General features: G+C 44.1%; 1 protein-coding gene across 2 annotated transcripts; it reads right to left on the bottom strand.

Moving 5' to 3' along the window:
* Nucleotides 1–21,133: 21,133 nt before the first annotated feature.
* Nucleotides 21,134–22,623, bottom strand: lsm6 (LSM6 homolog, U6 small nuclear RNA and mRNA degradation associated). 2 transcript variants are annotated; one of them, XM_010888301.3, is made up of 4 exons: nt 22,532–22,623; nt 21,839–21,940; nt 21,613–21,726; nt 21,134–21,378 (listed from the first exon to the last, which is right to left on the bottom strand). In XM_010888301.3, exons 2-4 carry the CDS (start codon nt 21,930–21,932, stop codon nt 21,344–21,346), a joined length of 243 nt encoding a protein of 80 aa, XP_010886603.1. In that variant the 5' UTR covers nt 21,933–21,940; nt 22,532–22,623; the 3' UTR covers nt 21,134–21,343. The 2 variants fall into 2 exon arrangements, with proteins under 2 accessions (XP_010886603.1, XP_010886604.1); XM_010888302.3 differs by having other exon boundaries at nt 22,483–22,560.
* Between the last annotated feature and the right edge of the window lie 1,164 nt (nt 22,624–23,787).

Below are 23,787 nucleotides of genomic sequence, written 5' to 3'. Positions count from 1 at the left end.
CACGTAGGCTATCATTTTGCTCTAATCTGCTGTTGATCCATTTCTTCCACGTGCTGTAGTGGATACCATGTCTTCATGATATGTATTTGTGCTTACATCTGTCTCGGAGATTGTTAAATCAGACTTTCCTTTAAAATAATTTCATTCCATTCTCACTACAATCTGAGGTATGGGACCTGGTAAGAGGAAGCCGCAGGGACGTTTGGGCTGTTTCACTGCCACAAGCCGACTTGTTTCATTTGGAGAACTCCGGGCCGGGGCGTTTCCCATGGGTTACAGTGGCTGAGCCCAGACGCACGGATATACCAGTCGGCATGGGGTCGAATGAGGGGATTTGAGGGTGGTCAGCGATACGTTAAACGTTGAGGCTACAGGACGCTGTGGTCCTCTTTCTCTAGATTCTCTGGGCAGGGGACACTTCCCCTCCTGTTTGGCCCGGAGACGTCGGCAGAACCGTGACGGGACCAGGTGTTCCCCGCTAGGGCGACGGGGCATGTCCCAGCTCAGAAGACGACTTAGAAGATGTCATGTGACTAAGTCAAATGTGCCTGTGTTGGCTGCAGGTCTTCTCCTGCAGGAAGCCCCCGGAAGCCCCCGGAAGTCTGGATTTGTCGTTTTCATGTTACTGAATCAGTGAAGTGAAATGCTTGCTTGCTTTGTTCACTCGCACTACCTCTCTGTTGGGCTCCTGTGAAGATGCGGGGAATTAAGATAGCGAGGGAAAAATCAATCAGCGTTTTTCATTTCTACCACAACACAGCAAGATCTGGCCTGGGGATCAAAGGAGAGCAAAATGTGGGGTGTCGATTCGTCAGTGTTATGTGTGGAGGACGGCTCCACCTCACCTCAGCTGGCTGTCGCAGTAACCCCAGGTGAACAGGAAATAAATAAGCGTTTGTTTGTTTCTGCCTGTCGTGACGTTGGGACGAAGGAGGAAGAACGACCTGAGCGCCACCAGGTTGGGCAAAGTGTTGAGTGGAGTGATTCAATGATCAAATGGAGTCAGAGGACGGAAATGGACCCTCACCTCCTCTCCTCCTCACCTCCTCACCTCCTCTCCTCACTTCCTCCCTTTCTCAAATTCCTGACATTTTCAGCCTTTGAGTCAGGGTCCTCTGCTGTAGCACTGCGCTGCTGTTATGCTGTATTAATGGCCCAGAGCCCAGAGCCAAAGCTAATATTATAAGGATCCACCAGTGCCACTCATATGGTTTTACCTCCCCTAGCCAGCGGTGGGGAATAAATAAAGCCAGTGACTCCCTGATAGGCGGCATGTTTTTCATCGGCGGTCAGCCGCCCCCGTTGCTTGAAAGCTCTCCACTCTCCACTCGGAGGGAGGGGGGGCCCTGTCGGCTTCGGTGATGTCTGAGGAACGCGTTGCGGTGGCGTGCTTGACAAGGGGAATGAGGCCTGTACATTAGGGCAGCTTCAGTCGCCCACTCCCCACGCTGCCTGCTAACACTGGGGAGGGTGTTAATGTAGTCCCAAAGAGGAGGCGGGAGTCGCCCCCCCCCCCCCCTCATCTTCTCACAACTATGCACATGTCGACTTCTACAAAGAGACCCTTCCTCCATCCGTCCCACATCCCTCTCCCTCCCTCCCCCACGCCCCCCCCCCCCTCCCTCCCTCCGTCCCCCAGCCCTTCACTCTCCGTCCCTTCTCAGAAAGGACTTTAGTCTGCGGGAAGAATCCATTTACAATGTGTGCTTTATAACATCTCCCTGACAATGCAGCCGGAGTGTGTAGGAGACGTTTTATGATGAATCTTTCATAAACATCCACTTCTCCTTCCGCGGGCTCCCGAGTCCTGCCTGGGCGAGACGCACGGCCCGCGCCTTGTGTCTGTTCGGATGTCATCGCTCTGAGAGAGAGTGGGATGGAGAGTGGGAGAGAGAGAGAGAGAAGAGTGGTGTCCTTCGTAAAAGAAAAGGGGGGGGGTGACACGGGATTGTCGGAGTGGGGCATTAAAATTGATCCGCGTGTCACAGCAGCTGCCATGATAGCTGGCATGAAACCTCTCTTTGAAAGGAGCTAACTCTCTCTCGTCACTTCACATGTCCTTTCAGCCATTCTTAGCTTCCCTCTGAACCAAGACAGCCAAGACAACCATACTCTCTGTCATCATCAATACTTCACTGCCATTTTGACATTTCTTTCCGTCATTTGCATAACCTCTCGCTCGTCTTTTAACTTTTTTACACCCCTATTCAGTTCAAATGCAGCCGCCTTTCCTTAACTTTAAAAAATGTTGCTCTAAAATGAATGCAAAGGAAATGTATAAATATCTAAAGTTGGCATGATGTTGTTGTACATTATTCCCTTTGAAAAGCGATTTTGTTCCTACTTTAAGGGCACTCAGACAGAACAGGCTAACACACACACACACACACACACTCTCGGGTTAACAAACACACATACTCATCTCCGCTGTCTCTGCCTAGTCAGCGCTACGATCTGTCTGTGTCGCACCACGGAGGAACGTGGAGAAATTCCGAAGTCCCCAGTGGAACACGGGAAAGTAGAGGAATGATGTTTCTTTGTGTTGAAGTTCCTTCAACATGTTTCCATATCACCAGGGCGCTACTGTTTGAGCTTTTTTTCAGCTGGTTCTGGCCCACGTGCATTTTGTCCAGGACAAGTTGTAAAAAGGAATTTGCAGTAAACAAATGAAAATATGTTCTTGAAAGTTTATTTTATGTGAAGGTAAAACCACAGTGTCATGGAAAACCTCCGAAAATCACATCCTGAACCATTTTACATGATTTGACTTTTATGTCACTGTAAAGGGCTCTGCACCTCAGGAAATGCAGTAGGGCTTCATCGTTTAATAAAATGTACACACTGTAGAATAATAGTGAAAACATCAAAACTATGAAATAACACATTATTTAGCAACCAAGAAAGTGTTGATCAGATCAGAATATATTTAATACAGTTGATTCTTCAAAGTAGCAACTCTAGTTGATTCTGCAAAGAATCGACTACTGAAGGACCCCAATAATAAGAAGAGACTTCCTTGTGTCAAGAAACACAAGAAATGGACATTAGACATGTGAAAATCAGTCCTTTGGTCAGCTGAATCCAAATTTGAGATCCTAGGTGTTTTCAACCGCAGTATCTTTGTGAGATGCAGAGTGGGTGAATGGATGATCTTCTCGTGTGTGGTTCCCACCGTGAAGCATGGAGGAGGAGGTGTAATGGTGTGGGGTTGCTTTTTTGGTGACACTGATTTATGAAGATTTATGATGATTCCATATGTGTTATTTCATGTTTTCCATATAATACTACAATGTGGAAAATAGTAAAAATAAAGAAATACCCTTGTATGAGTAGCTGAGTCATAATTTTTGATTGGTACTATATATAGTACCAGCAAAGGCAGCAACATATACAGTATCTCACAAAAGTATACCCCTCACATTTTTTTAAATATTGGATTATATCTTTTCATGTGACAACACTGAAGAAATGACACTTTGCTACAAAATTTACACTGTTAAACAAGAGTGTACAGCTTGTTTAACAATGTAAATGTGCTGTCCCCTCAAAATAGCTCAACACACAATCATGCATGTCTAAACTGCTGGCAACAAAAGTGAGTACACCCCTAAGTGAAAATGTCCAAATGTCACACTCCCTCATACTGGTCACTGGAAGTTCAACATGGCACCTCATGGTAAAGAACTCCTCTGAGGATCTGAAAAAAAGTATTGTTGCTCTACATAAAGATGGCCTGGGCTATAAGAAGATTGCCAAGACCCTGAAACTGAGCTGCAGCACGGTGGCCAAGACCATACAGCGGTTTAACAGGACAGGACATGGATTACTGGAACCATGTCCAGCGGCCCTATCAGACCAAGATAAACTTATTTGGTTGAGATGGTGTTAAGCGTGTGTGGCGGCAAACAGATGAGGAGTACAAAGACAAGTGTGTCTTGCCTACAGTCAAGCATGGTGGTGGGAGTGTCATGGTCAGGGGCTGCATGAGTGCTGCCGGCATTGGGTAGCTACATTCATTGAGGGAACCATGAATCCCAACATGTACTGTGACATACTGAAGCAGAGCATGATCCCCTCCCTTCGGAGACTGGGCCGCAGGGCAGTATTCCAACATGATAACGATCCCAAACACACCTCCAAGATGACAACTGCCTTGCTAAAGAAGCTGAGGGTAAAGGTGATGGACTGGCCAAGCATGTCTCCAGACCTAAACCTATTGAGCATCTCAAACGGAAGGTGGAGGAGCACAAGGTCTCTAACATCCACCAGCTCTGTGATGTTGTCATGGAGGATTGGAAGAGGACTCCAGTGGCAACCTGTGAAGCTCTGGTGAACTCCATGCCCAAGAGGGTTAAGGCAGTGCTGGAAAATAATGGTGCCCACACAAAATATTGACACTTTGGGCCTAATTTGGACATTTCACTTAGGGGTGTACTCACTTTTGTTGCCAGCGGTTTAGACATTAATGGATGTGTGTTGTGTTATTTTGAGGGAACAGCAAATTTACACTGTTATACAAGCTGTACACTCACTACTATACATTGTAGCAAAGTGTCATTTCTTCAGTGTTGTCACATGAAAAGATATAATCAAATATTTACAAAAATGTGAGGGTTGAACTCACTCTTGTGAGATTCTGTATATACATTGCAGCTGTGCTAATTAAGAGACTGTCAGTAAATGAAAAAATAAATTAAAACTGTTTCAGAAATTGACCTGGTGCTGTTCATACTCAGCATTTAGTTCCTGATAATAATAAACGAGTTAGGGTTCATTTCTCATCTATGACATAGTGAGGAACTAGGTTCAGATGCCCCCACATAGCCTATGATGAATAAATAATTATCCAGTCTTGGGCATGTTTTAACCCAGTTTGCCAAGGGTTGTCAGTTCATAAAGCTAGGTGTTTCTTTTCTTCGCTTTTGTCTTTTTTCCGCTATAAACCCACCAGTTTCTCCTATTGTCCATTTGGAAGAGAAGAAAAAAGGATGAGACGCATATGCAGCACGGAAAATATAAAAGATTGATCCCTGTTCCATTTGAATTCAAGGCAGGCATCACTCTCCATAAGCAGGGGCTGTCTCTTTAAATCAGAAGAACTGTCGTTCCTTCCACTGTCTGTTTACAAAATAGGAGACTGAAAATGAGACCCGGTCCCAATGGACAACCTCTGTGTACGAATATAAATAATAAATAAATATTAGATAAATAATTTCTGCTGTTTTAATAATGTAGAACTCAAGTAATTCACTTATACTGTTGAAAGTGTAAAAAAGTCGGGAGAATGCCATCAGTACTGTAGGTGTGGAGAGAGAGGGGGAGACGAGGAGGGCGACAGAGAGACAAGGAAGGAGAAAGAGAGAGGGAAGAGGGAAGGAGAGAGGGGGGGAGGGAGAGGAGAGAGGAGAGAGGAGAGAGGAGAGAGATATCTGCGCAAGAGAGAATATCACGGTTCAGTAAGCTTCGTGACCTGATTGTCACCAACAGAGATTAGTCACATTGGCGACAGTTGTATGGTGGACTGAGACAGACGAGGTACAAATGCAGGACCTTAATGTGACCAGTATTTTGTCGTTTCAGCAACATGGTTGCAAAGATTATTCTGCTTCATCGGATGGTCTGGCTGTTAGCAGGCTCTGCTCCTAATATAGCCACTTGTCAATGCAGATTGTAAGTTACCGTAACATTTTCAGGAACACATTTTTTTTATATAAAGTAGTGGCCAGATACGATAATGTCAAGATAATGTAGTGGCTGGGTAATGCTTTACCCAGGTAATGCCTCGGTCTGGAGAGTCAGAGGTTGTAGAGGGGTCTACCTGGGGAGCACTGTGGGTGGTCTGGATGCCGGATGCCGTTAGGGCTTATCATGGGCTTATCATGGGCACCATGTGAAGACAGATATGATTATGAATGGGGAATTATAAAACGCTCACGCCATGTGCCAAAGCTGGAGGTAATTAGCCTTAATTGGCTAATTGGGCTGGATTGGGGGATGGTACAAGACAAACGACTCTTCCATGTTAAATACAGTAGCTTTGAGTCTAGGCTGTAGCTGTTCCACTGTGATGTCTTTCTCTGTGCGTGTCTGACAAAACATAAAGCAAACGCTCATTACTGAAATAGTTAACAGAAGCAGGTTTACCCACGTTTTACTCCCAGACAGATCTGAGAAACACAGCTACAGTAACACCGTCCAGAAGGTTCATGTGTTCTTGCCCAGAGGGCCTCTCTTACCCCAGCAGGCCAATTCTCTACAGCTCAGGTTCCATTAAACAAGAACATCAGTGCCTATTAGTCGCTGTGTGTGTGTGTGTGTGTGTGTGTGTGTGTGTGTCTGTGTGTGTGTGCATGTGTGCGCGTGCTTACTACCTGGAGTGTTGTTAAAGGTTCTGAGAGAACAATCACTCTGTCTCTGACAGGCTGTTAAGACAGTGGTGTGTTGTGGTGGCTCTGGGGGTGAAGTGTATTAGCCCTTGGTTAGACAGCAGACTTCTGCTTAAACCCAAACACACACAACCACACACAACAAAACACACAACAAAACACACAGTCAGAATTCCCTTTATTCCCTCAGCACGTTTGAATAAAAACCAGAATGCTACTTGGTTTGTAGGGATGGAAATCTATACCTGTGTGTGTGTGTGTGTGTGTGCGTGTGTGTGTTTGTGCGGGTGTGTATATGTTTAACCAAAGGCCCATTCCTTTCCCCTCCCTTTTGTGAAACCAATGTTTGACCGTCAATTCTTGGAGCGTGTCCACCTGTGGAGCGTGGTGCCGGAAACGCTGAGATGTAGTAATGTTTCCCACTCTTCCTTGGCAGGGAGAGAACCTACACGTTAGTTAGAACACCTACCCATCAGCAACGTTCCACATTCAGGCTGGAGTCTAAAATGACTGATATTGCCTGGTTTCTTACTGTCTGGGTCTGGATTCTTCCCTCGCTTTATCTCCTTTAAATTATTGGGTTGTTTTTTTTGCCTGTCTGTCCGTCTGTCTGCCTGTCTGTCCGTCTGTCTATCTGCCTGTAGGTCCATGTTTTCCTTTGCCTTGTGTATTCTGCAGCACGTTTAATAGTTGAAGAATTATCTGAAAGGTGTGTAATTCACACTGCTCCATTTCAGAAAGATTGTTCCGGATGCATAGTTTGTATATCTTTAGCCGCAGGGATGTTGAGAAAGCCAGAGGGTATGTATGGATGTTATAATATATAGCTGCTGTGCTGTCCCCAAGAGGTTATGAATGGTGTAATACAGGTTATGCCATATGAAGCCAGAGGCTGTGTGTTTTGTTTAAAAATAGTTTTTAATTCAGATTATTGTCTTTGGCAATTTGTCAACTATAACATTTTCCCAACATTGCATTGTTTAAAATTTTCCATAGCATGACATATTTTACTAGTTTATAGTTTAAAGAATTTTGAAGATTTTTTTAAGTACAGCCTGTTTGTGTACTTTCCCTGGTAGATTATTCTGACGGACTCCTTTTACTATCAGATCTAAATGATGAAGGCTTGTTGTTCCTAGTAGAACTCTCTCGTTGAACTAGTAGTTGGTGTTAGATGATGTTAGAGAGTGTTAGATGGCCAATGCATTGTTTAAGCCTGACCCCTAGTGGCTATTTAGAGAACAGCAGGTCACATATGTCTCAAATAATAACTTCTCTCAATTATGTTGGGGAATTTCAGAATAACTCAGAGCAACAGTATAAATCTGTATAGCATCAATGTCAATTTAATATATATATTTATATATGGTATATACATATATTATTATTTTAGTTGTAGGCATACGCCTAAAATCCTTTAGAGATTAAAAGTAAGTGATTTGATAAAAGAGCCCAAAGCCTTCTAAGCCAGACAATCAACTGCATTTTTATATATATATATCTAAATACCGTCTCCAATTATTTATGATTGCTTCTACTTCGGTCAATGAAATATCCACCAAAGAAATACAATTTAAATCACTCTCAATCCTCCAAACTCATTTATCTTTGAAAACAATAACTTAACTATTGAATATGTATTAAGTCTGAATATTCCTGAGAGATGCGATGCATGCATTTGATGGATTCTGTGGATGGTAGCCGGACCAGCCTAATTGTCAAGTGTAAAATAGATCTGACCAACTGATGAGACAGAGAAACTAATTAAATGGATGAAAGATGTATTAGGGCTCCCGTAGAGAATGTCATATTAATACTGAAGGACCAGGCCTCCAGGCCAATTCATTTACCATAGTCAGCCACTGTATTAAGCTGAAACAATGGAAAAACTGCGGAGAGAGCCCGTTCTTTTGTGTGTGTGTGTGTGTGTGTTTCTTACTGAACTATATAACGGGGAGAAAGCAGTGTTTAAATCAGAAAAATTTAACTAATGGGGACGTTTTTTCCTGTCTCTGTTTTTAAAATGGCTATTTGTTTTGGCTTAAGTGTTTGGTTTTGGCCAGAAATGGGGTTAGGGTTAAAACTACCTTCAATTTAGGCATGGATGCTATTGTTAGCAGTGCAACATTTTTTGTTGGGGTCCCCTCTCCCCAAGCAGTCAGAGGCCCCCTGCTTATGCCTGGAGTCGGTCCTGTAGGTTAGGTTTAGGGTCAGGTTAAAGTTTAGGGTTTGTTAAGTGCTGTTAAGGGCTGTTTCGCCTTGGAGACCCTGGGGTTGTCCTGTTGTGTCCTCTGCTCCAGGTCACTCTAGTAGGGCTTTCCAACCCCAGCGCGAATCTCCTGCTGGTGCCTCAATCAGCACAAGAACCCCATTCTGGGCCGGGGGATTGAGGAGTTAGAAGTAGGAGTTGGGTTTGGGTGGGGGGCATTCCTCACCCCTTCATCCTTCAGAGCCGTGAGAGCTGTCTCAGTTTGGCCAGCCATGCTTAGCCAGCCTCCCAGGGAGTGAGTGCTCGCGGTCTGTCTACTGGGTCTTGGACCAGTCCAATAGCTGCAGAAGGTGGGTAAGTGTGTGTGTCTCTGGTTGTAACCAACTGGAAGGTCACAGTGAGTGCATTAAAGTCGACCGGACTCGGCCTCATCTAACGACGTTCGACTGCTTTCCAACCGCAGTTGCGCTCAGAAAACCAGACAATCTACGGTTGTGACGCTAACCGCTAAATGTTGGTTTGTTAAGGATGTAGGTTCATGTTAGAGCGGACACTCTGGGTGTTCCTCAGACACGCGCGGTGTAGCTCCGTAGGTCGGCGCGGCCTGTGCAGTGTCACCCGGCGCCACTAGAGGGCAGCGGCAACCCATAACGAGACCGGTCAGACCCTGCCAACTTGCCCGGCCATGGCACCCGGGGAGGAATCATTTATTTTTGGAGCCCAGAACTACATGGCAGCTGTGTGGATCTGGGAGGAAGAGGGGAGCTGTCGGGGGAGGATGGGGGAGGAAAGAGAGAGGTTATGCCAACTCCAGTGACACAAAAAGCATTGTCCTGATTTAACGGCTGTGAGGTTTCGGTTCCACTTCCCCCTGGTCCAAGAAACCAGCCACGCTTAATTAGGACGGACATACACACACACAGACACACACACAAGCACAAACTCCCCCTCTTTATATGCAACAACTAAAACACAAAAAGAGATTCACTTTGACTTTAGCCATCAGGGGGGTTGAGTTTTGAATATGTTTTTTCCCATCATTGCACATAGAGAACATATTCCATAGTTTTGCATTGATGTAATAGAGTAGATTAAAAGCCTAATTACTCACAGATATGGTGTTTACCAAGCCAAATGAAATATTCTAATGTTGTAGGTATGTACATAATTACACACTGACAATAATGTTTCTGTCCATATTGTATTATTAATGTTTCATAGTCACTCAGATAACACAAACACATTGCTTCTTTGTTAGATTTCTCTCCCTTCTATGATCTATTAGTTACTATGTTTTGATTTTGTCTGTGTTTTCGAAAGGGCTACATCTGTTCATCTATTAGCCAAGATGTTATGATTGAATGGTCTCTGTTTCATTATGTATAATATTGATTGAGTTTTATTAATAATAATGTGAATTTAAGTCTGTCACATGCAGAGGCCTACACAGATAACATTAATATATATCAGATAGTAGTTGCGTTTCTTTTCGGTGCCGTTCTCAAATTAGCATGCATCCCATTTGTTCTAGCTTCTGTTTCTCAAAAAAAGACATTGCTCATTCTCTATGTTTAACTACTGTGAAATATGCAGTGTGAAATATTCAAATTAATATTTTACCCATTCTTTACCAAAAAGAATTGCCTTAACACATAAATGGTGTAAAAGCTCACTCAAATATATGCAAAAGTGTTTCTTTAATGAATTTACAGTAACAATAAATTGAAATATATTACAATTCCTGACTCTACTATCCATCTGAAATGCATATATATTTTTTTCAATTATTCATTATGAGGCATTGTAGCACCCAGGTCTTGTAAATGTTTTATTCGTGCTCTGCTTCAAACAGTGTCTGTTGTAAGTAGGGACCCAATTTCAGGCGGTGGGAATCGCTGCGGGGCCAAACTGACAGGATTCTCCAGGCACATCTTCCTTTTTCATTACAGCAGCGGAAAGGAACAGATCCAGGTCAATTAAAACGAAGGGAACAAGAGGGCTACTGTAGCACAGCATGCGCACCCACTGAAGCCAATATTTACTGGTAGCAGTTCCGATGCTCACCACAAGAGGGCAGAAGGGGGCTTTGTTTTGAACAAGAGAGGCCACAGAAGGGTTTTTATAAGAGCACTAATGAGAAGGTGAAAGGCTTTACACCGACCAAGTAATGGAACACGCCGATTTGTATATCGGTGACCTCACTTGACATTTTTCCCTTTTTTTTGTCGAACTTACAAGCCAGCAAAGAGCGACGGCCGCATTAATGCAACCAGCTAATTCAGGAAGCAGGTGAAACGTGAAGGTGATGCAAGAACAGATCACACGGCGCGGATGCAGTGGTTCTTTTCAAATGAAACTCGAAAGGATGGAGTGGACAGTTCATAGAAGTCGTGGGTCGTGGGTCGGCGAGCTTTACCTCAGTCTCCTCTCAGTCCTCACGATAGCCTTCCTGGCAGGTCTTTGTCCCCCAGTCTGACTAAATATGCCTCCTAATCGACCCCCTATTTACACTATGGTAGTGTCTTTACCCATGAGGCCCTTGGTCAAAAGAAGGGCACTATTTAGGGTCTAGGGCACGATGTGGACACGGTCGGGGGGGGCGGAGGGCAAAGCAGTCGCCCCTCCGCTACTCTGATGCTTGTTAAATCTCCCAAAGTGACACGCCCCGTAAAAAGCATAAGTGCCCAAACCTGGCCAGTGTCACATTGAATTTAACAACCGCTTGTTTTTACCCGCTGGTTTATTGGAATCATATCTTTATCTGAAAGGTGCCTCTGCCTCCCAGCCTGCTTGGCCCACACACACACATACACACACACACACACACACACAGCCTCATGTGTAATACGCAGTGACACAGAGAGTGGAGGGATGAGGGCCCAGGTCTAAGAGTCCTTAATTGTGTTTATGACAGTGCCCTGCCTTTGAGACTGGCCCGAGTCCAGAGAGCAGAACGCGCGTGTGTGTGTGTGTGTGTGTGTGTGTGGCATGCTTATGACCTCCCTGATGGCCGGAGATGGGCTGAAGTCATAACTCTTCTGTCTGGGTTTACCCTTGAGCAATATCACAGCGTCTCTCTGAGCCACGCAAAGTGCACCAAGTCAAGCCGATGAGCTTCTCTAACTGGCACACACACACACACACACACCCTTGTCTCACTCAGCCACTCACTCTCTCTCTCTCTCACACACACACACACACACACCTGTCTCACTCACAAGCTCACACTCTTTCTCACACACACAAACACACACACACACACCTGAATCATGTGTGGATTGCGATTCACTGACTGCATAATAGTTGAGTTGTTATTTGCCATGCAAGGTTATTTGTGGATCAGTCAGTGTTCTGAAACCTGTCCAATGTCCAAAACATATTTTAAGAGCCTTTGTCGCGTCAGTAAGACCCAAAACATTTATCCTAGTTTTCAAATTGATTACAAAGTGTAAATAAGATAATTTAGGTTTAAAGGTCAGTGTCAGTCAAAACAGAGTTTTGGGGAATGATAAGAAAGAGATGTCACAGACGAAGAAATATGTCTCTGAGGACGTCCCAGAACATTCCCAGCTGGCAGCACTCAAGTAATCAAGTGAGCTGAAGCTAATCGGCGCAAAAACACGCCCGTAGATCTCCATCGCCTACTTCCTGCCTGCCGCCTTTTCTTGCTCTCTAAACCCACTAAAACCTAAACAGAAATTACGGCCAACCTTCTATGGACTCCATGGTTGTTCATAAAAAATTGTTGACCTTTATAAGATGGCCAATTTGAGCCCTTCACCATAGGATTGATGTTGACTGTCCGGATGTGCTCAGTGACCCCGCCCTACTGTAGGTGTGCCTGGGAGTGAGACATTTCACTAGCAGTTTTATTTGATTTATTTTTGTAAAGCAGACCAGAGTCCACTCCACCGCCCACCCACCACCAAAAATTAAATGAGCCAGTGAGATGTCTTGCTCTGGGGCATCCCCTCTGTGGAGTGGGGGTAATAAACAGTCAGAGCGGCCCCACCAGGAATAAGTAATAACTGGGGCCTGCAGTTGAGTGGGCTTTCTCCGATTGTGGTATTTGATTATCATACACTGTAGATGCAGTCTGGACCAATGTTTGTGGCACCCTTGATAAAAGCGGGCAAAAATACAAAAATTAACAATACTGAGCTACATTATACAGGAAATGTGTTTTACATTTCAATTATTTTACAGTTGCTCAGAAAGTGGATTCTGTCAATAGTTCATTAAACCTTTTGTGTTCAGCTCTGCCATGTTAAATGTATCTAAAATTACAAACTGAGACACGGAACAGAACACGTTGATGGAAGAACTTAAAGATTGTAATAGAAAAGGCTTTATTCCAAGGGCAATTCAGCTGCCCATCTTCCCTCTACATACTTCCAGACAAAATCACACAATGTCATCAGTAGAGGTCAAGGGTCATCCAATGATTCCTTAGCCCTCTCCACCCCTTTATTTTTTGGCGGCTTCACCCAGTGACACTGTCCAGCCGACACACACACACACACACACACTAGAGCCGTTAACTTCCAGTAGAGAACCAACAACAAAAGACATTCGCTTCCGCCGAGCAATTCCATTACCATGTTGGGCTCTTGCCAGCAACACTCTGCATTACCTTCAGCGACGGACAAATTGGCACTCAGAAGCGTGTCGTAATGGAGGCTAATTGCCTGAGTGCGGGGTTAGTTTGTGTTTCATGCAAATCTGAAATCTCCAAATGCAACCTGGAAAGACTGGTGCCAAACAGAAAACTGTTGTATCCCAAAACCCAGGAAGAGAATGGATGGAAAATACATGGCTACAGTACCTACATGCTCTGTGACATGACTATGACACCGCTGTTAACTTAAATACCTCATCTCCAAATGCACATGCTAGGAAGACTTCTGGGGAATAGGACAGAACCACATAGTAGTAGGACAGTAGGATGACAGTAGGATGACAGTCGTATGACAGTAGGATGACAGTCGTATGACAGTAGGATGACAGTCGTATGACAGTAATATGACAGTAATATGACAGTAGTATGACAGTCGTATGACAGTAGGATGACAGTCATATGACAGTAGGATGACAGTAGGATGACAGTAGCATGACAGTAGGATGACAGTCGTATGACAGTAATATGACAGTCGTATGACAGTAGTATGACAGTAGTATGACAGTAGTATGACAGTAGGATGACAGTCATATGACAGTAGGATGACAGTAGGATGACAGTTGTATGACAGTAGGATGACAGTCGTATGACAGTTGGATGACAGTTGGATGACAGTCGTATGACAGTAAGATGACAGTACTATGACAGTCGTATGACAAGTCGTATGACAGTCGGATGACAGTCGTATGACAGTAATATGACAGTAGTATGACAGTCGTATGACAGTAGGATGACAGTCATATGACAGTAGGATGACAGTAGGATGACAGTAGGATGACAGTAATATGACAGTCGTATGACAGTAGTATGACAGTAGTATGACAGTAGGATGACAGTCATATGACAGTAGGATGACAGTAGGATGACAGTAGGATGACAGTTGTATGACAGTAGGATGACAGTCGTATGACAGTTGGATGACAGTCGTATGACAGTAAGATGACAGTAGTATGACAGTCGTATGACAAGTCATATGACAGTCGGATGACAGTCGGATGACAGTAGGATGACAGTTGTATGACAGTAGGATGACAGTAGGATGACAGTAGTTGTAGTACCTTCCAATGGGCCTGTCAAAGTTTGGAATATGCTTCACCTGAACAGGGTCCCACCAGGCTGCTTTGTGCAGCACGGCCCTGTCAGCTGAGAGTGAGCTGGGATCCATTTGATTGGAGGAGAGCGCTCCTCTGTCTAACGTCAGCCTACAGTCAATCAATCAAATCAATCAAATGTATTTTTAAAGCCCTTTTTACAACAGCAGTTGTCACAAAGTGCTTTACAGAGACACCCGGCCTTAAACCCCAAGGAGCAAACAACAGTAGTGTTGAATTTCAGTGGCTAGGAAAAACTCCCTAAGGTCGAATTTTAGGAAGAAACCTAGAGAGGACCCAGGCTCAGAGGGGTGACCAGTCCTCTTCTGGCTGTGCCGGGTGAGATATTAAGAGTCCAATTGGAATAATAAATACATTTCTCTGGGCTAAATCCAGAGTCTATTTGATTTTAGACTAGGTCAGAAGTATGACCAGGTGGACAAGGACAGCAACGGGCCCCCATAACCAGGTAATCCGCAGGTGTGGACCAGGACCTCATCTCCTTCTAAAATTTAAAACTGGAGGAAACTGAGAAAAGTTAGTAGTACATCCCTCATATCCCCCACAGCCCCCGACCGTCCACAAGGAGGCGCTAGAGCGCGACGTGACCAGGTAATCCTCAGTGACCTTTCCTCCCTCCAACCCACTGAACACCGCTGGGCCAATGTGCGCAGTGATTTGTGGCCCAGCAGTACTGAACCTGGAAAGCAACAACACGGTTCCTCAGTCCACCAGGCCACTAGCAAGGCCCACATGCATCTGATATTCAGATGTACTCGTTGGTCCTTCCTTGAGCTGAATGAGTTGGCTCGTAGCACAACATGGTTGGATTAGCACCATATATGGACTTGTAGCCTTCAGTGTGGTCCTTCTGGGGTTAACAGAAGTGGGAGTATGTATGTCCAGTGCATTGTGGGTATATGCCCCATGGCCTCTTCTAGAAGGGTGGCAAAGGTCCTTTGCACCGCTCTGTCCCCTGGCCTGGCCAGGCTTCACACTGCCGGCCGTCTGGGGCCAAGATAAATCACGGCGCCCTTTCTCGGAATAGCTCCTTTCAGATAAGAAGGTCGGAGTTCACATTCCTGGCCAAGGTTGACCGTGTACGCGGCTACGCTAGCTGGGCTAAAATAAGAGGCCTGGGGTGCTGGGGTGGGCAGGTGGCGTGAGGGGGCCAGACCAGGGTCCCAGCCTCCAACTCAGAAGCAAAACGCTCAGGGAACTTGATCTTGGTGTTGTGGAGAGCCGCGGCGTCTCTTCGGGCGGTGTGTTCACCTGGTGTTTTAGGGTGTTCTGCTGTGTCTATTCAGGCAAACATACTGTACAGTCAATGTGTCACGCATTTAAATTCCCATTTTCCCTGAATGTGGAAATCCTGTCTGAGGTGAGTGTTTATTCCTGGGTAACCTGTAACCTCTAACCCCTGACCCCTGAGTGGAACACGAGAAGAGAGTGAGGCACTGTAGAGGAAGGGAGGGAGTAGCATCGTTTATATCTTAAACTCATGACAGTCAACCAGTAACCAGCTAACCAGTCAAACAGCCCACTAGACATCCAATCCAGCAGTAACCAATTAATCAGCCAGTAACCTAACCAGGCAGTCAAACAATTTAAGGTCTAGGCAGGCCAAGTTTATTCAGGACAAATCCCAGATCATTTTTTCTTTCCATCTGTATTTCCTAAACAAGACAACAATCACACATCAGGGATATACAAAGGGGAGGGGGAACCTGAATACACTCTTACGTCCAAAAAGAGGACAGTTATCCAGGCAGTACAACTTGAACCCACAATCGAGTCAACAGAAGAGGACAGACATGTTTGTCCCTTTGATCCAGATGACCAACAGTGTGATAAGTCAAGGTCATTGACTCTCTGTCTGATTCTCTCTCTCTGATTCTCTCTCTCTCTGATTCTCTCTGATTCCCTCTCTCTGATTCTTTCTCTCTGATTCTCTCTGATTCCCTCTCTCTGATTCTTTCTCTCTGATTCTCTCTCTCTGATTCTCTCTCTCTGATTCTCTCTGATTCTCTCTCTCTGATTCTCTCTCTGTCTGTCGCTCTCTGATTCTCTCTCTGATTCCCTCTCTGATTCTCTCTCTGATTCTCTCTCAGTCTGTCTCTCTCTGATTCTCTCTCTGATTCTCTCTCTGATTCTCAGTCTGTCTCTCTCTGATTCTCTCTCTGATTCTCAGTCTGTCTCTCTCTGATTCTCTCTCTGATTCTCAGTCTGTCACTCTCAGATTCTCTCTCTGATTCTCAGTCTGTCTCTCTCTGATTCTCTCTCTGATTCTCAGTCTGTCACTCTCAGATTCTCTCTCTGATTCTCAGTCTGTCTCTCTCTGATTCTCTCTCTGATTCTCTCTCTGAGTCTTTCCCCCTCTGCTGTAGTAACTGGCATCGGCAGCTGGTGGTGCTGTTAGACTTTGACTCACCTGACTGCTCTTCAGTGACAAGGGCCGTCACCTTGTGTGACAGAGACTTGAGCAGGGGAGAGAGAGAGAGGGAGATTGTGTGTTCACCGCAGCGTCCTTGGGCAACCCTGAGTGGCGAGCACCTTTTCATGGGCAAGGTGGACAGAGTGCGTCCGCTCTGTGGATTCTACAGAAAAACCCAACACACACGGAGTCGACACGTTTTCATCCAACTCCCTATTTAACGGGGTTACAAAAGGGAAAAGGGTTGGTTGGGAAAACGTGACTGCACCGTTTAGAGTCAATACATACACACTCCCAGACACACACTTCTCCAGACATACAAACACCCACCCCCACACACACACACACATCATGCTCAACAATCTCATACACTGCATTATTGTATAGTCAGGGCGTGTGTCTCGCCAGTCCGCGTCTGTAGCATAACGGTACGAGGCCCACTCGTTGGGTCGCCAGTGTGAACAGTATTAATTGGGCTCCCTGTGAGGCCGTAGAGCCAGCGGCTGCATTATGGTTCCACTAGGTAAATATTTGCCCGGGCTAACCTCACTAGCTGCCGTTATGATTCTCTCTGTGTGTGTGTGTGTGTGTGCGTGTGCGGAAGACAGATAGAGACACTCAAAAGACACATGCAGAGATACAGATATCACTGTGTGTGTTGGCGTGTCTTTGTCCATGTGTGTGTGTGTGTGTGTGTGTGTGTGTGTCTTTGTGTGTATTTGTCAGTGTGTCTATATCCGTGTGTGTCTTTGCGTGTTTGTGTGTCTTTGTCAGTGTGTCTTTATCCGTGTGTGTGTGTATTTGTCAGTGTGTTTATATCCGTGTGTGTGTGTATTTGTCAGTGTGTCTATATCCGTGTGTGTGTGTGTGTTTGTGTGTATTTGTCAGTGTGTCTATATCCGTGTGTGTGTGTGTGTGTGTGTTTGTGTGTATTTGTCAGTGTGTCTATATCCTTGTGGGTGTGTGTGTTTTTGTGTCTTTGTCAGTGTGTCTATATCCGTGTGGGTGAGTGTGTCTTTGTGTGTCTTTGTCAGTGTGTCTGTATCCATGTGTGTTTGTGTGCACTCTGCAGCGAGCCCTCGTTGCCCCCCTCTCACTCCCCTCATCCGCTCTGTGGCTCGGCTTCGGCGGAGGGAGTTTGATCAATAACGTGTCCTTCATCCTCAAGTCGGGCCTGACCTTGGCAGTCTTTTGTCTCCTAGCTGGGGCCAGAGTGCGCATGTACCGGGTGGAAAACAAGGCCCTGCGAAATCTCCCGTCGGAAACCCCCTCCCCAATAACACAGCCCTCCTCCAAGGAGATAATTAAAGGCCTGATGAATCAAACAATTACTGTGTTCTTATACTAGCGTAAATGAACTATTGCCGCGTTCGGTTTGAACTCATCCGCTGATCATCCACTTGGACGGGGGGAAATGGGGTAACGTCGCAGGTCTTTTGCACATGTTATGCGTGGTGTTTTTTAGGAGGGGTTTGTCAGCAGGTATCGGTTAGGGGGGCGATGAGGGTAGAGATTGACTTATTGGCGACAAAAAGCCTCTGTCCATCATCCGCTTACGACGGGGACAATGTGTTTGGGAATGAAAGAAACGTGTGTGTGCTCAAACTGATATTAGAGTGAGGACCAGTTTGAGTTTTACATGATTTAAGTGAGGGCCTTTTGAGAAAGTGAGGACCTTTTGTCCTTTTTCAGGTTTAGGGATAGAATATGTTTTAAGGCTAGAATTAGGGCTGTACCCTAACCCTAGGTTTAGGCATTCAGGTTACTGAGGTTAGGGTTAGTTTACAATTACTGTAAAGGCTAGAGTAAGATAGGGACTAGAACTTCACTTTTTGAAGCACACAACATTTCCGGTCCTCGCTTTGATAGCAATTTCAGGTATACTGTGTGTGTGTGTGTGTCTAAACACAGGAAAGTGTGTTGGAAAAAGAGCTACTTTGTACGTGGGTGGTGAGAAATCCTATCACCTGCCACATTAAAAATCTTAACACTTCCAGGCTACATCACATTCTGAAGTTGCAACTCTTGTTACTAAGCATCCACTATAAGAAGTAAGCAGGTAGCATTTATGGCAGATTTGTTTATATGTTCGTAGAACCTACCATAGCCTGCAGGTGGTACCATGAAAAGAAAGGCAAGGAGGACAGACCATGGACTTAGATAGAGGACTCATCTCGGATGAGCCAGAGGACAGACCATAGACTTAGATAGAGGACTCATCTCTGATGAGCCAGAGGACAGATCATAGACTTAGATAGAGGACTCATCTCTGATGAGCCAGAGGACAGATCATAGACTTAGATAGAGGACTCATCTCTGATGAGCCAGAGGACAGACCTTAGACTTAGATAGAGGACTCATCTCTGATGAGCCAGAGGACAGACCATAGACTTAGAGGACTCATCTCTGATGAGCCAAACAACCCAAAAAGTAACTACTTCAAAATGGTGAAAGTCCTCAATATTGCTGCTGATGGTGACATTTTGTAGAACTCTGTGCAAATACTTTTTTTATTTGTTCCCACGTAACCGAATCACTGTAAAGTTGGTTTCTTGGTTGAATCACATCTTCGGTCACATTCCTGTGGGTCAACCAAAAACATCCTAACTGCTGGTTGACAAACAGCCCCTCCCAGTAAACAGGCAATGGCTAAATACAAAATCACCTGCATTCCATTCTCCTGTTCACGCATGCCTCAGCCATTTCCACATGTGCAAAAAGCAGAGGGACTGATCATGGGTGTGGGCGCTGATTAGACCCCTGCGGTACCCACTTCAATGGGGCCAAGATAAAGCAGACAGGTTTTACGAGCGAAGTGAGATCCCATAAGGCACTGCATTATTTGAGTTTGAGTGATTTCACACAACGTAATGGATAAGCGTGCCTAATTATATGCCATGTACAATTATGCCTGATTTCTAGACTTGGCACATGTAGAAGATGAAATACCTTCACAATGAAATGTTGGACTGTTGTCGAGGTTTATTTTTAGTAGAAAGGCAGTGGGGATGTATTCATTTCAATTTCATGCTCATCTGTAAGTGTAACTTGAATGATCACATTAAAGTCGAAGGTGTGTCCCGAAGTGGAAGGGTTTATTGATCCTTTTCTCTGGGTGTCACCCTGTCAATTTGTTCAGACTCAGGTGATATTGGAGGACCCTCAGAGCTAGTTATTAGTGGCAAGAAGCTGGCTTAGGATTCACCAGATGTCTTGTAAAATTATCTTTGACCACATTTGTTTCGTAAAGTTTGCCCAGTCAACATGCAGGTGCAAAACACTATTTTATCCCAATTGTGCAATGGTGGCCACCAACATTGATCAGCAGCTCAATGCGTGATCCTCTGGTACGTTCCCGCGCGTACGTCTCGTTGCCCTACTCAGACGCCGCGCTCGTCAACAGTGGTGACATACCATTACAAGGGCTGACAGGTTTTTAGGACGTATGTAATTAACTGACACTCGAAATACCCTGTAAGGCCCATAATGCATCAGCGACGTCTGAACGGAGGAACACATGCTATGATACAATAAGCTGATTCAGTTAGGCAACGCCAGGTCAACGGGCCAGAACATGAACAGACGAGGAAGTTAACCCACTTCTCAAACTGAGCAATAACCGGCAACCCTCTGTAACGTTTTCATCTCACCCATAAAACACACAGAATTATTCACCTGGACCTCACAGGAAGGCAGATAAGGAAGTTATCAAAAGCAACATAATTACTTCACATGCTCAATTGTGTCTTTTGCTTCGCTACTGTGGCCAGTGAACGGGGTAGCAGGCTCACGTCTGGGAGTTAACCCGGTTCCAAAACTAATGCAATCAACTTTTCCCCCCGGTACAAAACATGCCCTCACAGGCAGATTAATCAAATCCCCTCAATGTCTAAGGACAAGTTCTCATATACTCTGGAAAGTGATAGAGATGATGAACGTAGACCTTCAGGTAAGCGAATCCTTTATAACCTGTCCCATAACTTTGAAGGAGAACAAGCCATAAGTAACATTGTGACACCTTGTTGTATCTTACGCCCAGTGCTTTACGGTCTCCGATGTTATTGGAAGCTGGCAGCGCTTAAGTGGACAAAGTGCATTACTGGATTGGAGCTGGAGTAGCCTTTCCATCAGCATGGCTTTAGGCTTAGTCATCATATAGGGGGAATATTATCAAGAGGAATCATTGCTCATGTTCAGCCAACCTCTGGTTTAGCACGGAATCAAGCATCGGATAATGAATACTTCAATATTTTAATTCATATACTTCAGTACTCAAGTAGGGGTGTACACAAATGTAGTCTGTACTGATACAGTTATACTCACACGCAACATATGTGACTCTTTCACACACAGGTTTATTATTAGACAACATTCACCTATTCCACTAGACTGTGGTAGGGAAAACCGAATTTATTAACATAAACATCTGAAAACATTTGTTTGTTTGTTAACCAAAAAAACTAGTTCAGAGACAATACAAAAAATATTCTAATTATACATTTAGCAGAATGTCAAATACAAAAAAAATAGCAAAAATCCTCTCCATCACATCTTCCTCTTCTGGGTGCTTATGTACAGCACTAAGAAAGGAAACATAACAAAATTAGATATTATAATGACGATAGGTTGTAAGGATGACAGGTTATTTTCGATCTTATCGGTAAAATATAAATGAGATTCAAGGAAAACAAGCAAGATAAGGGGGAGCTATGTCATAAAAAATAGGCAATTACTGAAAAGTATTGGGCGGAGGAATACATTACCGTTCATAGCTATTCAATAAAAACAATTGTTCGTGGTAGGTCACCTCTTACCATTGTTTCCTCTCAGAAAGGCATCTCCATATTTATTTTTCAGCTGGCCGTTGACGTACTCCTCAGTCTGCTCCACTGCAATGTTCATGTAGCCATCGAGACAGGCTAGGACACCTATACGGACCGGGGTGGAAGTTAAAAGGCATTCAGGAATGAAGATATCTTGAGTGGTGCAGTAATTATTACCAGTTACTGTTTAAAACGTTCTGAACGATGAAGTGTTTACCTCGGTAATCCACTCCCGAGTTGAGTTTGACTACAACTGGTCTGCCAATGATCTGCTTCAAGAAGTCACTCGGGGTCTGCTTCCTGAGACTCATGATTCCGCCTGGAAGAGCAAAACACAGTTTACGTTCAACAATACAAGTAGATTACCAATATGCACAACCTAGATTACAGTAGCCTATTCAAAATGTTCGCTTCTTCCAATAAAATTGGATTACGATATGGTAGTTGCGATCTCTAAATAGTATAAAACAAACCACGCTTAAATTGTATTCAGTATGCTATATTATCTTTACGCTGTAGTTCTGCCATGGTCAATTGTATTCTCGAGTTACAATAACACAGGTAGAACAAGCCTGCTTTATTTTCTTTCAATAAGTCGTTGGTGATAGTTTAACTTGCATACTTAATCTAGAGTTAGATTGCTAACTAACAGATCCTCACAAAAACAAGTGGCGGTATCTAGGCTAACATGCTAATAATGGATAACGGGCCTAGCTATTAGCTAGTTAGCATTGGGAAATTGTCGAATGAATGTGTTTTATTTGAGGACGACGCAAATATATATTTAAATTGCACAAATCGTTACACTACTGTACTGACAATTATCTAAATATACATATATAGTATTGCATAGTTACATACACTTTGGAATCTAGCCGCACAATTAGCAGTAGCTTGTTAGCTAACCTACCTATACGTTTGTAGCACGATTTCTCTTGTGTTGTTTAGGCTGTAGCAGTGGCCAATCAGCCGCATTTACCAGTCTCTGGTATATGGTGTCCAGTAAAAGACAAACACCACCCGTGAAAACCGCGTTTTGGAAATTATATAACAAGTGAGTGTATCGGCAGGTCTTTTCTAATTAGTTTGGCTGGAACAATGTGAAACTTCTACTAATTAGCAAATTTGAAATACTGCCCTGTATTTCAGTTCCTTAAATCATCAATAAGTAAATAGTCTTTATAAATACAACCACAAACCACAATTTGATTAATGAAGTCCATTTTATCACAGCATCATCAATATAGTAATTCTCATGATAAGATAATGCAATCCACTCTGATTGGCTCTGATGGAAATAGATGATTCACATTTTGATGATAATATTATTTAGATCCCTATAAAGCTGTTGTTACACACAGTGTAAGACTCATTATATTTCATGAAAATAGAGTATGTCTTTTGATAATCTGGATATACCAGGGTGTGTGACACGTGACCCAAAAACCACACAGGTTATGAAGTATACGAACAATGAGTCTGGGAGGAGGGACAGAATGTATGGCAAAAGGGCGAGGAGGAGTGACCATTGAGCAGTGTTTTGAAGAGAAAAATGAATGATGACAAAGAGTAGAGAACATCTGCAGAGTATGTGTGTGCACGTGTGTGTTTGTGTGTTCGGAGGAAGGGAGAGAGAAGAATGAACCAGTGAGAGGTAGAATCATGAAGTACTTGGTAGCGTGGTATAGACAGGTTGCTTGTTAGCAGGGCATGGCTAGCCCTGTGGAGGCTAGAGGTTAATTTGGTATCTGCTGCTGTGTTAAACTAAGGTCAATGTTACAAGTCCTTAAGTCATAAACAAGAATGGTTAAGGGCCTTGTGTACACCTAGGAACAGGTTAATGAATATTCAATTAGGCGATTTATTTTTCTCCCCCATTATAGTCTTTGGGAATCAATCGCTTGTGTTTGAAAGAGATTTTACTATTTACTAAACTATTTTTAGTGCATACCAAATACAAAGAAAAATCCTCTGTCATTGGTCAATACTTTTGGTCGTTGTAGAGATGTACAGTAGAGAGCTCCTTTAATTTAAATGTGAATTTAATTACAGTTATGCACTCTGCTGTCTCCCTCTCATTGTATTGGCACCAATTCAGAATTATAATGACCTGGAGCCATGAATATCACATGTTAACTGGTGTTGAGTTGTAATACCACGTTGGTT

Source organism: Esox lucius, chromosome 25 (assembly GCF_011004845.1).
Source record: "Esox lucius isolate fEsoLuc1 chromosome 25, fEsoLuc1.pri, whole genome shotgun sequence".
Classification (NCBI taxonomy): Eukaryota; Metazoa; Chordata; class Actinopteri; order Esociformes; family Esocidae; genus Esox; species Esox lucius.
The sequence above is the reverse complement of the archived record's forward strand: the minus strand, read 5'-3'. Positions and strand labels throughout refer to the sequence as shown.

Bases quoted from the DNA above. Each gene is read 5' to 3' on its own strand.
- lsm6 (XM_010888301.3), bottom strand. From the start codon at position 21,932: ATGAGTCTCAGGAAGCAGACCCCGAGTGACTTCTTGAAGCAGATCATT. The intron at 21,727-21,838 runs GTAAACACTTCA...CGGTCCGTATAG, and splicing joins CTCGGGAGTGGATTACCGAG to GTGTCCTAGCCTGTCTCGAT. The intron at 21,379-21,612 runs GTAAGAGGTGAC...TTCCTTTCTTAG, and splicing joins CTTTCTGAGAGGAAACAATG to TGCTGTACATAAGCACCCAG.